General features: G+C 37.1%; 1 protein-coding gene across 1 annotated transcript; it reads right to left on the reverse strand.

The window, feature by feature from the left end:
* Positions 1–1,838: 1,838 nt before the first annotated feature.
* On the reverse strand, positions 1,839–8,406 carry LOC116266886 (probable apyrase 7). Its single transcript, XM_031648338.2, has 3 exons — positions 8,132–8,406; positions 4,830–6,855; positions 1,839–2,329 (listed from the first exon to the last, which is right to left on the reverse strand). The coding sequence occupies exons 2-3, from the start codon at positions 6,673–6,675 to the stop codon at positions 2,028–2,030; spliced, it is 2,148 nt and encodes a 715-aa protein (XP_031504198.1). The 5' UTR covers positions 6,676–6,855; positions 8,132–8,406; the 3' UTR covers positions 1,839–2,027.
* Positions 8,407–14,225: the final 5,819 nt, after the last annotated feature.

The following is a 14,225-nucleotide window of genomic DNA, read 5'->3' on the forward strand; positions in this document are numbered from 1 at the left end:
TGAGCCTTATTCTCAAGGGAGATCTTGTTCTACATTTCCTTTCTTTCCTTGAGATAAATCGGGAAACCTTGGGTCACAAAAGTTGAGAAATAACATGCTTTATATATGTATTTTCTTAGTTTGTTTATGTATGTCATGATGATCTGTTTTTTATGGTTGGCTGGTAAGAAACCGAGTGTGTCGTATATGTAAGGTTGAAAGTTCATGCATCGAAGCCGACTAAAACCAGGGGCCTCTTCCCCGTGCAGGGTTGTGGAGCTGAAGCTGACTAGGGCTCGGGCGTTAAGTTTTTCGGTCGGCTGGTGGGAAATGTGCAAGGTCAGGGGAGGAGGTTGGGGACGATCTGGTTCGGTCTCAGAGATAACACATAGTTTAATTTCTGGTTCAGAGGGATTCTGGTGTTGATCAAGATCTGTGTGTGTGCAGAGGGGTCGAGGTTATCTTTTTGAACGTTGGATATTTGGTTTTCTTGGAACGACATATGGTGACGTTGCCGCAAGTGTGGGGAAATAAAATTTCACCAGGAGATCGTTTTCCCGCCGCAGATCTGCTGGGGGAGGTCCCCAGGAGATCGTTGAATTCAGAAAAAGAGCAAGAACGTTAATGCCCTTGGCATTCATTGCGGATGTATGACGATCTTCAATTGAACGCCTCTGTTAACACAGTACCTAAATAATCCTAACGTGTCACATTAGGTTGAGGTCGCGTAATTGTTTGGTTTTTACAAATTTTCTCATTCCTATGTGTAAATAACCCATTGTGGGTTCACAGTTGATAACAACTTCAAGCCCCCATCTAGTCCTAGTCATGAGAATATGAAGGCAATTGGCAGATCAATAAATCATTTCGGAATGGAGTATAGGTCACACATTCCTGATCAAGTAAAAACTCTAGCTTTTCAGCGAGCCAACTATATTTATTTTATTAGGAAATTACAATTTCTGACAATGCTTTTTTAAGATCAATACCTGAATGATCATTGAAATAATTGAAATCGGAGTAATGACTTGACCAATCGATTGATCGCAGAAGGATACATCAGGCAGAAAAGGGGATGGAAAGTGGCAATCTTGCGGACTGGGTTAGCGGTATCATGATTGTTGGGTGGCTTATGTGCACATTCCTTACTATTTAGTTTACATGGTCTTTCGGTAAAGAAATCACTCCTCTAAAAGCAACTGTCAAAAGCAGAAGGGTGGACACCACCGTTGAACCTGGTTATATGTGTCATACATTAATATAGTTATAACAAAAATACTCTCCATTCTTACTGAAAAAGAAAACTTTTTGAGAGGACAAAAATAGAAATAGAAGAAAGTAAAAAGACCTTTATACCTTTTTAAAAAATTACTAAAAAATGTTCCACTACTCTTACTGCGTATGTATGTTGCGTGCCCATATCAAACGTGCCCTAAAATGACAACCAGCCGGTGGATATGTGACCTTACACGCTGACAAATCAACGAACTTTAAAAAGTATTTTAGCCAACACTTCCATTCATCAGCCATTCTATAACGGTTAGTTTTATAGAACGTTTTCATTGGATATTGACAGGTCTGAGCTTCTCCTGCGTTCCAAATTACCAGGAAACAACAGAGGCCACTTCAAGAGTAATCTAGAAAACTGTAACACACGAACGAATAAAGTATGCTCTTTAATAAAGGAGACACAGTGCCCTCTTGACGTTCTATTAACAGCTGAAAGCTGTCAATAAGCACATCATCCTTGTAAGGCTAAGCTTAACTTCCAAAATATATATTGTCCTAACTTCAGAGGACAAACGTTCAAATAGGTCGTCTACATTTAATAGTCTCCAGCCAAAAGAGCGAAGCTAGTCTAGAAGAAGCATGCAAGAAATGATTTTACTTGAGAATCGCTGGCGAGATGTTATTACAAAAGTGGAGATGCCACAAAACTCGGAGTACCAAGGAACAACAATGGCATTGAATTCCTTATGTTGCACGTGGTACAACCTTACAGGCTTCACAAAGGTACATATAACAAAGCAGCGCTTTACAAACTTGTACTACATCTTCACTATATGAGCCTCAGCAAGAGAGGAGCTTAGGTCTTCCCTTGACTGTGATCGCCTGCTTTGAAGTTGCATTTGACTTCTATGGGGTGCCCAGAAGGATCCCCCGCCGTTCTCCAGCTGCATCTGCCCCAAGCTGCTTGCAGAAAAACTGTGCACAAATCCACTGCTTGCTGGGTTTGGTAAAGACTCCATAAGGCTGATGTTGCCACTGCTTAAACCGTGTGGCATTCCAAATGGCCGGTGCACAGGGCTATTAATGGTAGGACTTAATGGCATCTTCACCCTTTCATCACCTGAAATATAATGAATAGCTTATGCAGCTGTTACACTAGCAGATGACTTCTTATAAGCAAAAAGTTAATGTCAACAAAGCACGTCATAAATATTATTAGCACTTGAAATTGATATGGTGACCCCAACATCAGTCAGAACAGCTCTAGCTTGAAATCTTCAAGAATGAAAGCGCTGTGACATCTTAGAACATCTACAGTCTTTTTTGTAAATCATCGAGAACATGCAGAAAAAGGGAAAGAACAAAATAATCTATCTATCTCTACCACCTAGAAGGAACTAAGGTTTTTAATATATAGAACGCACATCAAACTGAATATTAAAGCAACAAGTACTTCTTTTCACAGAATCGTTTTGGTTTTGTACAGCTTTTCCATCAAAATAGTGCATGTCTAAGAGATGATCATACTCGTAAAACTGCATGTTGCACCATGATCACTGTCAAATATAATATATAGCAGATACTACATTACCAATTCAGAACAAAAGATAAACCATCCTGCCTGAGTGTAGGTCTGTGACACCATAGCACTGTTTACGCCAAAACCAAACTGGGTAAGGACTGTTCGAGTTGGCTAGTGCAGCATATCCAGATTTACAGAACTCAGCCCAAGCATGAACTGGAACAGATTGAATTATCAAGATCCAGTTTGACTCCGTAGCTGGAGCAAGATGGAGCTTGACTTAGGTAGACTTTAGTTGAAACTGTCAAAATTTTGATCTACTTGTGTTACCATGTCGAGTAAATCATTGGGAGGAGAATTTGGACCAATTCGATCCTTGAAAACTCACAGGATGAGAGATGAGACTCAATCACCTCCAACTTCATCAGACCAGGCCAAGTCAACCATTTGACTTGGCTGACTGAGAGACAATGTTCAGTGTTGACTCCACAGCCATCGGTTAATTAAGCCAAGTCAGGCTTTCGATAAATGGGCATCAACAACGTTTTTATACAAGTGGATAGGTTATATATCTCATTCACATAAATTTTACATAGTTAGCTCACACTCTGTTATGTATAAAAGGATATTATTACACATACTAATAACATAATTGTAACAAATACCTGCTCTAATCACAAGACAATCCCATTATTACCTCCCCAACTCACTCAAGTTTTGAAATCTGTCAAGCTGACCTGCTTGATGCTGAACTTTGGGTATATGTTTCTTTTGTGAAAATGAAATAAAGTGTTCACTTTTCCATCACCAGATCTTTTATTCTTGATTCAAGAAAGTAGTGAGAGAACAGTCTGAGGCTCAACAAAATCAGTTTTACTTGGAGACTCAACAAAATCAGTCTTCTCGAGCTCATAAACACCTACCAGGGTCAATCAATTTCTTGAGGGTACAAAATTCAGCAGGTGCACTGGGGAAAAACCATGTTAGAATACAGTTGCAATTTAAACATGTATAAAAGCTGCCCTGTGAGTGTAGTGCCTTTATCAACTTGTAAGGCATTAGGTTTCAATTATTTTGAGCATTTTTGTCTAAATCAGGCATTTTGCTTCCCAATCAGTATTTGACATGAATCAAATCAGAATCAGATTATTACCAGCAGGAAGAATTATATATAATTATATATTATTGTCTTGAGAATCACTAAAATAACACAAAGAACCATCTATTTGTTATTTTCATGCATTTACAAAATGTGGCATTATGTTTACAAAAAATTGGATTGATATCATCCATTTTCATGATGATTCTGCCTACACATATCCAACATTATCAACCATTCTGATAGAGTTGGAAAACCCATTGTAATATTTAAGCAATGAACCTAGAAGGTCAAGAACGCATAGTATCTTTGGTTGTTTTATGTTTTTACAACAGCCTAACGACAACAATCATCTACCAAATTGCTGTTTCTAAACATTCATTAGTGAAGGGCCAAACAAGCTGCTGGTCAATAAGAAACCTTGATTAGCCACAATGAACAGGAAGTCCTTAACCTCCTGAGTTGATCAATCTCACATAAAACCATAATGACAACCTAGGGAAAAAGAGAACATGTTCAAATGAAAAAAGTACAAGATTTCAAAGCCATATTCAGGAAAAGAAACAAAAAGGGAAATATGAAATATCCACGCATGCCCAGCAAAGACAAATATTTTCTTACTGCAATAGCTATACTAATTAATAAAGGTTAGTTTTTTTTTTTTTTTCTATTCATTTTAGAAAGAAGTAATTATGGCTTCAGTCAATGAGAAAAACCTGCAACATAACACATCAAGAATATGTTAGAACAGTTGCTAGGTCTTAGAACTATGACAATGTGGAAAATATTACATTAGCAGCTAAATTAAAAATTGATTTGCATAGCATAAATGGTGTTGCCAAGAGCAAAGAACAAACTAAATAAGAAGAAAGTTGAAGATAAACAGTAAGGTGAACATTTACAAGATTGATCAAAGAAAGAAGACAGAACTACTCAAATATGCAGATCTAGCATTAGGAACAGTCTTTTACACAAAAGAGCCAGAGAGAGCAGCTATACCAGGCCATCCAAGAGTAAATCCTGAATTGATAGGACTCCAACGTTTAAATCTAAAATGAGAGCTGCCTGTGTTTTGGTTCTTGACAAGTGGGAGATATGATTTGTGAAAGCATCTTGGAATTCCACTGATCGTACAATATGCAATGGCAAAAATGACTATCAGAGATATCAATATAATAACAATAACAAAGCTTAGACTGAACTTCTGAGAGAAAATAAGAGACCCTTCAATCTCAAATTTTCTTGACAAAAGTGCCCCAGCTTCAGCTAAAGCAACGCCTAATGTCCATGTGATACTGCCAGAACCAATAACCACTTCGGTATCATCTATATGCAGGCCATCTCTCAAAAGTGAGACTATGTAAGGTGCACGGAAACAGTACTGTTCAATAAATGGTTGTGGTGGAACACTGTCTTTAGCATCTTCCCATGTCTTCTCACAAAACTCATGGCCTTTCTGCAGGACATCATCAAGAGAAGCTTCCGAGCTCAAGTTAAAGAACTTGAAGACAACATAAAACCCCGACATTGCAAAAAAGTGTCCATAAGGATGGGGTAGATCGTCACTCAATGCACAAGGTTTCTTAGTGCAATCTGTCCCTCCATTTGAATCCAACCATTCTGATAAATTAACAGCTGATTTTGCAAGTGATGCACAATCCTCCCAATATGGAACACCACGCAATGTAATAATTGTTCTTGGTGCTTTCTTCCCCATGCTTTTTCCTCCAACCATGGGACTACCATCCTGGTCAAGTTGAGCACATTGAGTACACCTATACTCTTCCATATACCCAGTATGCAAACATGGATGAGCAAGTTCTATCTTTTCATTTATTTTTTGTTTGGAATTTCCAGTATGCTTTTTAAGAAGAAGTGCAACAGATTTGTCAAAGGCGTCGTTCAGGCCATAACCAGAAAGAGAATATGCACTAAGGTGATGCTTAGCAGCTCCAATGCTCAAATTCAGACTTGTTTTATCATGCAAAACATTTTGAGTTTCAAAAGTTACTTGTAGTGACGAACCGCCCAAATCCAAGGAGCCAAAAGTTGCTTTTGATTTTCCAAAACCTAATGTATTCATGTGATAATTAAGAGCAATCCACCCATAGTAAGCTTCCTCCATGCCACTAATAATCCTCACTTGATCCTTCTGACACAAGAATGAAGAATTTTTCAGGACTAGCCATGCGTTATCCATAAGCCATGTTGAATCAGCATGTGGCAGTCGCCGTAGACCTGCAGTAGCATAAAAGTATAAAGGAGTACTCTTGTGTGCCTTTTTTGGTATCTGTTTCTCAGCCCACTGAAGAAGAGGCTTTATGGCAGACTTTAACCCTGATGTGTTATGTACTAGCTTATGAAGTCCTGGTTCTGTTTCCATACGACGGTAAGCGCGACCATTCCTCAATATAGGTCTTCTTTGAGGATCCTTAGGTAATGATTTAACTACCAATGGAAGGTTACCATGGTGCCTACTGTTATCAGACGACCACTCATATACATAAACCCGAGTGCCTGTGCTTCCACTGTCTAAAATCACGGAATATTGTGAAGGTCCACGAGACCAAAAAGAACTAAAATATTTTGAACATACATAGAGAGACAAAATAAGCAGGAAAATGCAAAAAATAACTGTAGCGATTCTCAGCCATCTTCTCCGGTTAAAAGGGGCTGGTTGCAAGGCTTTCTGCTTTGAAAAACTTGAACCTGCTGTTTCCTTTTGTAGACTTGGAGGAACAAATTTTGCACGCGTACGTGCATCAATTCCGTGGTTAAGACGACCATTTTCAGGATCAATGTTGCTATATGTTGATAAATCCTGGAGAGATGAGGAAAGTCTCATGCTTGTTTTCTTTCCATATCCAGCTTAAACCAAAATCTCCAACTTGAGGCTGTAGCTGGCACTGAATCCAATGCTCAGGGTGGAATTTAAGAAGGTCGTTTTTGTCACATCACTCAAAGCTGCAAGTGGAATTGCAGCAAATTTGCCAATTCAGAGTGCCTGAATTTCCACCTTAGGTCTCTGCATTATTGAGACAACAAGAGGGAGAATAATTTCAAAAAACTCTCTCAAACATAAACAAAAAAGGGTGTGATTGCAAAACAATAACACTTGCACAAGAAAAGAAAGGTGCTGTATCGAGCAAATGCTCAGAGCAGCATGATACTAGATGCACACAAATAGGAAACTTATCATACTTTGAATAGAAAATGCATGCTGCAGCCTTAAAAACCACAAATAGTAGGCCGATGGCAATTATATGAATCAACCTTTGAGCAAATGGATTCAAACCAAAACGTGTCAATAGCATCTTGGGGTCTCTCTCCAGCAGGTTGGCATTGGGAAAAAGAAAAATCCACATGACGGCATTGTAAAGGGAAAATAATGTGTCCAAAGGTTCCCAAAACAATACTACTGTTTTTGTGTCATTAACATTCCTTAAACCGCATTAGGATTGGGCAGCTACCAACTTTTTCCCGTCTGAGGATTTAAAACTAGAACGTCCAATAGAACTCAATATCCATTATAAGTACACAACTTGTTCTTTTTCTTCCTTCCTATTTCCTGAACATCTGCATCAGAGTTTCACGCAGACCAACAAAAATAGAAATACAGATACAGATTTTTAAATCCTGAGAGATGTTATTTCCTAGCTGCCAGGAAACAATATGAAAAAAATTAGACACTAAAAGAAAGGGGGGAAAAAAAAAACTGTCCTTTCTATCTGATAGTCAATAAACGAGAATCTGCCTCACTCTCCTAAGTTGAGTCGCTTATGAAGATAGATCTCTATTTTCGACAACTTGAATGGACCACAGAATGGGTGTATACACCTGAAAATTGACATTGCTCAATCAAGATATTTTTCACCAAATACAGATGCGGAACCGCGACGTCCAAAATCAACAGAGAAAACATCAGTTGTCCGTGCATTTACCGAAAATCGACCAAGCAAGGATCGTCCATTCTGGTCTCAATTCAACTCCTAATCACTACCATCCGATGGTCTAGGGAATGGACCAATTACCATCAAACTTCTTCTGTACTGAGAGCAATATCTCCAAAGCAAGTAAAAGCAGGGAGCCTCAACAAAGGGGGAGAATACCAACAACCCAACATCGGAACCCAAAAAATATGACTACGAACGACCAAAAACTTGACGAAAGTCCCAGATTTAACACACCGATTTCAATCTTCACGTCGTAAATGCATATATAACACACAACACCTAGCAAACCCAACAAACCCAGATCGGAAACAACAACTCGAAGAACCCGAGCAAAAAGATGCTTCTTACCGAGATCCGCGGCGCTGCTTACATCAGACGAAGAAAACACTCTGAAAGTATCAGTAGAAAGGCAACAGAACAGAGGGATTCAGGGCTGAGACTTTTCAAATCCGTTGACACACTGAATGAATTGAAGCTGAGAGAAACCAAACAAATAAGCAGCCTAAAAAGAAAAAAAAAATCGTTCAGAAAATGGGAATCGAACTCGAAATATATAAACGGGGAGACTCGGGCAGAGGGAGGAAGAGAGAGGGATGGGCGCATTAAGCTGGAAGGCATTTAGAAAATACATGTTAATTCATTACCAAAAGTCCTTCTGGTCCTTGTCGTTTTCGTTATTATTTAATTGAATTTCGTATTGTTCTATAAAGCGGTGAAATGAATTATCGTTTACTTATTAACAACGACATCTTTGCTTACTACTAAATAAAATAACACCCATGTCAATAGGCGAGTTAGAGACGGGGTCATAATCAATATTCCAAGATTGATAGCGAAAAATGTATGACGACCATACAACTTAAATGGGATTTTATAATTAATGAAAGAACTTTAAGGGGTTGTGGCTGGCGGCAGTAACGCTACTACTATCTCATAAATCTGATATAAAAAATGACGCAGATTTATGAAATATTGAAACAAGTATTTCATGAATATTTCATGAAAGTAAGCCTTTTTTCAGTTTCTATCATGCCAAAATTACAAGTCTCATGTTTATAGTTTGATCAAGAGAATTCACTTAAAGGTGTGTTTGAGATCCAAGGTTGATTTAAAATCCTTTTTGTGTGAGACTCATAATGTAAACAAACACCAAATTTTATCACACTAAGAGAAAAGGAAGATTTGAAATCATCAATTTATAGCAGGTTTTAAGTCGGATGGGCAGAGAGTCTGCCCTTAAATCTGCATATTTGAGTCTATCAAATGCCCCTTACTTTGAAAACCAGGATTTTATAAAAATAATCATGAAAAACTTGATTTTGGTGTCATTCAAACACTAAAAAAGGAGCGAAAAATGTATGTTGAAGTGACATCTACCATAGTGTTAAATGATGCATTCTGAAAATGTCATCTAACAAAAAAATATCATCCACCAAATGTCGTCCTTGACTTGCATATTAAAAAAAAAAGTTGTTTAAAAGAAAACGGAATGAAATATGATGTGCAAAAGCGCGAATTTGGAAGTCAAGTCGTCGACGAACATTAAGCCGTGACGCATGATGCAAATTTAATATATGCGTTACTCGGAGGGGTGAAGTTAAAAAGCTCGGCTCTTGAACGAGAGATCGAGTCGAGTCATTTGTTTAACGAGTCGAGTTCGAGTTTATGATTCAACTTGTTCAAATAATCGAGTTGAGTTCGAGCTCAACACATAACCGCCGAGTCGAGCTCGAACCAGAATCGAGTTTGTCGGGCCTCAATCAAGTCAATATATTCAAACGAGTTTACGAGTTTGCTGAGCCTTAATCAAGTGGAGCTCGAGCTCATCACATAATGATGAATATTAATTCTATTCTTGAGCCCTAATTGAGTCGACCTTGAGCTCCATGTAATGATGAATATAAATTTTATTCAAACGAGTTTGCCAAGCCTTAATCGAGTCAAGCTCGAGCTCAATACATAACTGTAGAGTCGATCCGAGTCAAGTCGGAGGTTTTATTAGTTGAGCCGAGCTGGAGCTGACTGAACTCGGGATCGACTCGGCTCGTGTTCACCCCTAGTTATTGAACCGTGTGTTTGAGACATCCACTTATTCCTGCATAGTGATGCAAATATTGTCCAGCTCTAGTCAGTTGTTTTTTTTTTTACTTCGAAGGTTTATAATTGTTTTTGCTAAGTATTGTGCATCAAAGCAGTACTTATGAGAATTAAATTGATAACTAGACTTTTACTGGTTTATCAGTGAATATATTTTAATAGAATTAGGTTCACATGTGAGTTAAATTCAAACTATAATTTTTAAACCCTAATTTACATTGGACTTACGTAAGATATAACGTTTATATATAATTAGATCAAACCTTCATGAAATCTTAGTTGAATATCAAATTTGGATTCAAACATACTCGTAAAACTACGTATACCAAAGTTGAATTTGATTAATGTTTGGTCCAAATCTCTTTACGGAGACCAACTAGACCGATTCTAATCATACAACAACTACATACATTCGATTCAGTGAACCACATTGAACTGTCACTAACAACTTTATTACAATTAGCCAAGTAGTTTTTTTTTTTTTAAATTTTTGGCATTGAGGAAGAGCCCTAACAAAACAAATGGCCTTTTAAAGACAACACCGAAATGAAGGTTCATTAGTTTTCATGACTTCTAAATTAGAGTAGGGTTGAGAATCGGCATTGGGTAAGGTGAGCTTGGGCCGAGCCACAGCTGGACTAGGTCTGACCTGATTATAAAACATAGTTAATAATAACACTAATAGTAATATAATCGATAAGAACTATGATACATATAAATAATTATAAGATATATAATTTAAATAAAATAATATTTTAAACAAATTATCCATTGACTCAAATCAATTCAACTCTCAAATTTAAGGTTCAGGCTTAAGCCTCAACCTTGAGTAGGGTGAGTTACCCATATTATCCTTAAATTTTAAACTTTAGGTGAGCGAGAGGTTCCCACTGCTCGAAAGAGGAGACCTCAAAGCCTCTCATTTTCTTTACCTTCAGATCCTGAACTGTGTCGGTGTCATAAAATTAAAGGTGTTTGTAATTAAAAAAAGGTTCTAAATTAATCTTAGTTTCCGTTTAGTACAAGAAACTGCCAATACCAGCTTTAAAAAAGCAATTTTAAAATTTAAAAGTAATCATAAATGATCCATTATTAATATATCGGCCGATTTCTTGAGGGGGGGCCGTGTATATTGCCATAAGCCAGTCAGGTACTTTGCAATAACCGCAAATTGGATGGATATTAATTTCTTCATTTTTTTAACTTTTAAAATGGTTGACCGCAATTGCCGCCAAATTTGTTGTTTGTGGAAAGCCGCCTCCGTGTAGGCTCCAAAAATATCTTCGGCTTTTTTGGATCCACATTCTAAACTTCGGCCGTATGTTTCTAAAACCCACTAAATTTATCGGTTATTACTTTCAGTATACTTTTCATTAATGAATATCAAATGGCCCCTTGGCAAAACTTTAGTTGTTTGCAAGTTTATAAGAAGAAATCCATGATTTGTAAATTTGAATTGATTAAGACCGGTTTAAAGCACACCCTAAATGAGTTCTCCATGAAATCAACTCTGGTGAGAGAAACTGTAGGGCATGAAAAGGGCAAATGTTTAGGGTTTTCTTTTTTGTCTCTTCAATGGGTTGTTTGGCGCTCATGAATTTGTTCCAAAAAATTAAGACATGTTAATGGTACACTAATTTCAATGGTTTATAAATTTCTCGACAAATTCATAAGACACTCTTATAGTATTTTTGATACCAAACAACCTTGAAAGGGACAAAGACCATAGGGTCGTAGAAGACTTGAACTGGTATCTAAGGGATGTAGCGGTTTCAATTTTCTTTCAAAGCAAACACTGAAGGGATGGTTCTAGAACCCATTATTGAACTTGTTGCGTTTGAATTGAATGATTGACTCATTTACAGTGTGTTTGATTACTTTAAGTTTTAGATGCCACACACACTTTCTTGCTGATACAGCAAAAGATTCTTAGAAGACTTTGCAATTCATGTAATCATGATTTGATTTTCTAAGTTATCCAAAATCCGTACTTAAAACCCTTATCATAAACTTTCACATTGAGAAAATGCAAGATTTAAGATTAGCGAGGTGAAGGTCTGAATTTACACATTCATGGACCTCAAATCTTGAAAATCTTAGATAAGAATAGATAAGTGCTGCACTTTAACTTATATATCAGTTGTCTCCTATTTGCAGTACAGAGGGTTGACGTCATTGAAGTTCGAAACAACACTAGCCACCTACCAAGCCCCACCATTACACTAAATTCTTTTAAGATGATCAAGGGAAATTTGGAACTTAACCCTTATTTATTCAATAGGCCTGAAAAGCACGCACATACAGTAGTAAGGTCCAAGTTTCCTAGGGGCCAATCACGTGTTGCCACGTCTTCGTTAGATGAAGAACGCAGTCTGGAAAACACTTTTTTGAAATGTATGTTCCATGGAAAAGGCAGTTCAATGCTATACATAAAAAATTGAGGCGGCTACTGAAAAATCGTTAACAATGTAGGGTCATTTCGGTTATCTATTCGATCGCCGGCCCGGCGGCCGAACTCGCGACTTAGTCCCAAACTGCGGGCCGGAAAGGAGACAGTTTTAGGCGCAAATGCAATCTTCAACGCCTCCGCTGACATTCAAATCAAATATTCAAGAAGCTATTTTCCTATACATTACACTTGTTGAATGAATACAAAATATATCACCCATCACTTATCACTTCTTAGTTTAGGTGGGCTGCCAAATTTTGCTGGATGGATCTTTTTTTTTTTTAAATCTGTCATGGTCTTGCAAGACTTTTAAAAGTGGTTTTTGGAATTTTTAGCGACGAACTTTCAAAAAAGTGGAATCAGAAAACAAGACAAGTTGCTCATGGTTTTGTTTCACTTGGGTTCAACTTATTCTCTTTTTATTGTCTTTCAGTTTTACACTCAAAAACTACAACTTCAAGTCGAGAAAAGGATTGTTGTTAGCCGCTTAACCGCTGAATAGTAATACATTGTTATTGTCTTATAAGTTGTTGGCTGAACTTATAAAACAACAGATAAGCACTGCCAGTTGCCGGAAAAGATTGGCCCCAATACAAATGCAGATTTTCCTTATTTATTTGATGAAAAATTCACTAAGGTGAATCGATTTAATATGAAGGAATTTCTTTTTTATGATGAAAACAAAAGGTGGTAGAAGTCGCTTTGGAAAGAGCAATGAAATAGAAAAAAGAAAAAAAAGTTTGCCCAATACACATTTTTATCAAGTAAATTCTCGAATTCCACCTTTATATTATGAGGAAGCACCTTCCGTTACTCCTTTTAAGCCGTCAATAGTGAGATTGCTAGGCTGACGCTTACTTTTGTGGAGTCTGAATTCTCGCATGCTATCCGTTGTTCAAGCGCAATGGTGCCTAATTCTCTCTCTCTCTCTCTATATATATATATATATATATATATATATATATATATTTTTTTTTTTTTTTCTTTCTCTCTCTCTATATATATATATATATATTTTCTCTCTCTCTCTCTCTCTCTCTCTCTCTCTCTATATATATATATATATATATATATATATATAAAGAAAGAGAGAGAGAGAGAGAGAGAGAGAGATTTGCAGGAAGAAGGACATCGCCGCATTTTCTAGAAAGGGGAAGGCAACGACGTTGTCTGGTCTTATCTACATTATTGGCTAGAATCCCAATTGATACTGGCCGGCTGACATGCACGTTGAAGACAAAATTTCTTGGTAAATATTTAAAATTTATGAATCAAATTTTAAATATATTCATAGAAAATGGCCTCGTACCATATTCCAGTCAATATGGACCAATCAATAGTGGTTCAATGGAACCCCAAAAAAAAAAAAAGATAGAGGAGCTGGTTTTCCATTGTCTACGGGCTGACAATAAGTGATATCCGATTAAAAAATCAGATCAGGTTTGGATTTGAGAAGTGATATTCAATCAGATTCAGATTTAAGTAAATAACCACTTTTCAAACCCCCTCGATCGACCAGATTTGGATTAGGATGTTGATTGAATGCTGTTTTAAATAAGTATCTTATAGTTAATGTCCATAATGCGGCTTGGATCTGGTTTAAAAGTTGGATTCTGATTCAGATGTTAATCTAAAAGTTGGATTCGGTTGTTATTCAGCTTGTAAAAATCCATTTTGAACTGGCAGAGGTGCTGATTGAGTGAATCTGCTGATTCACCGGTTCAGATGTTGAAGCACTTATGAATCGGCCAAAAAAATATCCCAAAACCATCTTTCAAAGAAATATATAATATAAAATTTTAAATAAAAATACAAAAAAAATCTAAACTATTTAAAAAGTTTGTTAAAGGTTAACTCATGGCTCCTTTGAATCGGCCATCGTCGGAAACCCAGTCG

This window comes from Nymphaea colorata, chromosome 13, assembly GCF_008831285.2.
Source record: "Nymphaea colorata isolate Beijing-Zhang1983 chromosome 13, ASM883128v2, whole genome shotgun sequence".
Lineage (NCBI taxonomy): Eukaryota > Viridiplantae > Streptophyta > Magnoliopsida > Nymphaeales > Nymphaeaceae > Nymphaea > Nymphaea colorata.

Bases quoted from the DNA above. Each gene is read 5' to 3' on its own strand.
- LOC116266886 (XM_031648338.2), bottom strand. From the start codon at position 6,675: ATGAGACTTTCCTCATCTCTCCAGGATTTATCAACATATAGCAACATT. The intron at 2,330-4,829 runs GTATAGCTGCTC...ATTATATTTCAG, and splicing joins ATTTACTCTTGGATGGCCTG to GTGATGAAAGGGTGAAGATG.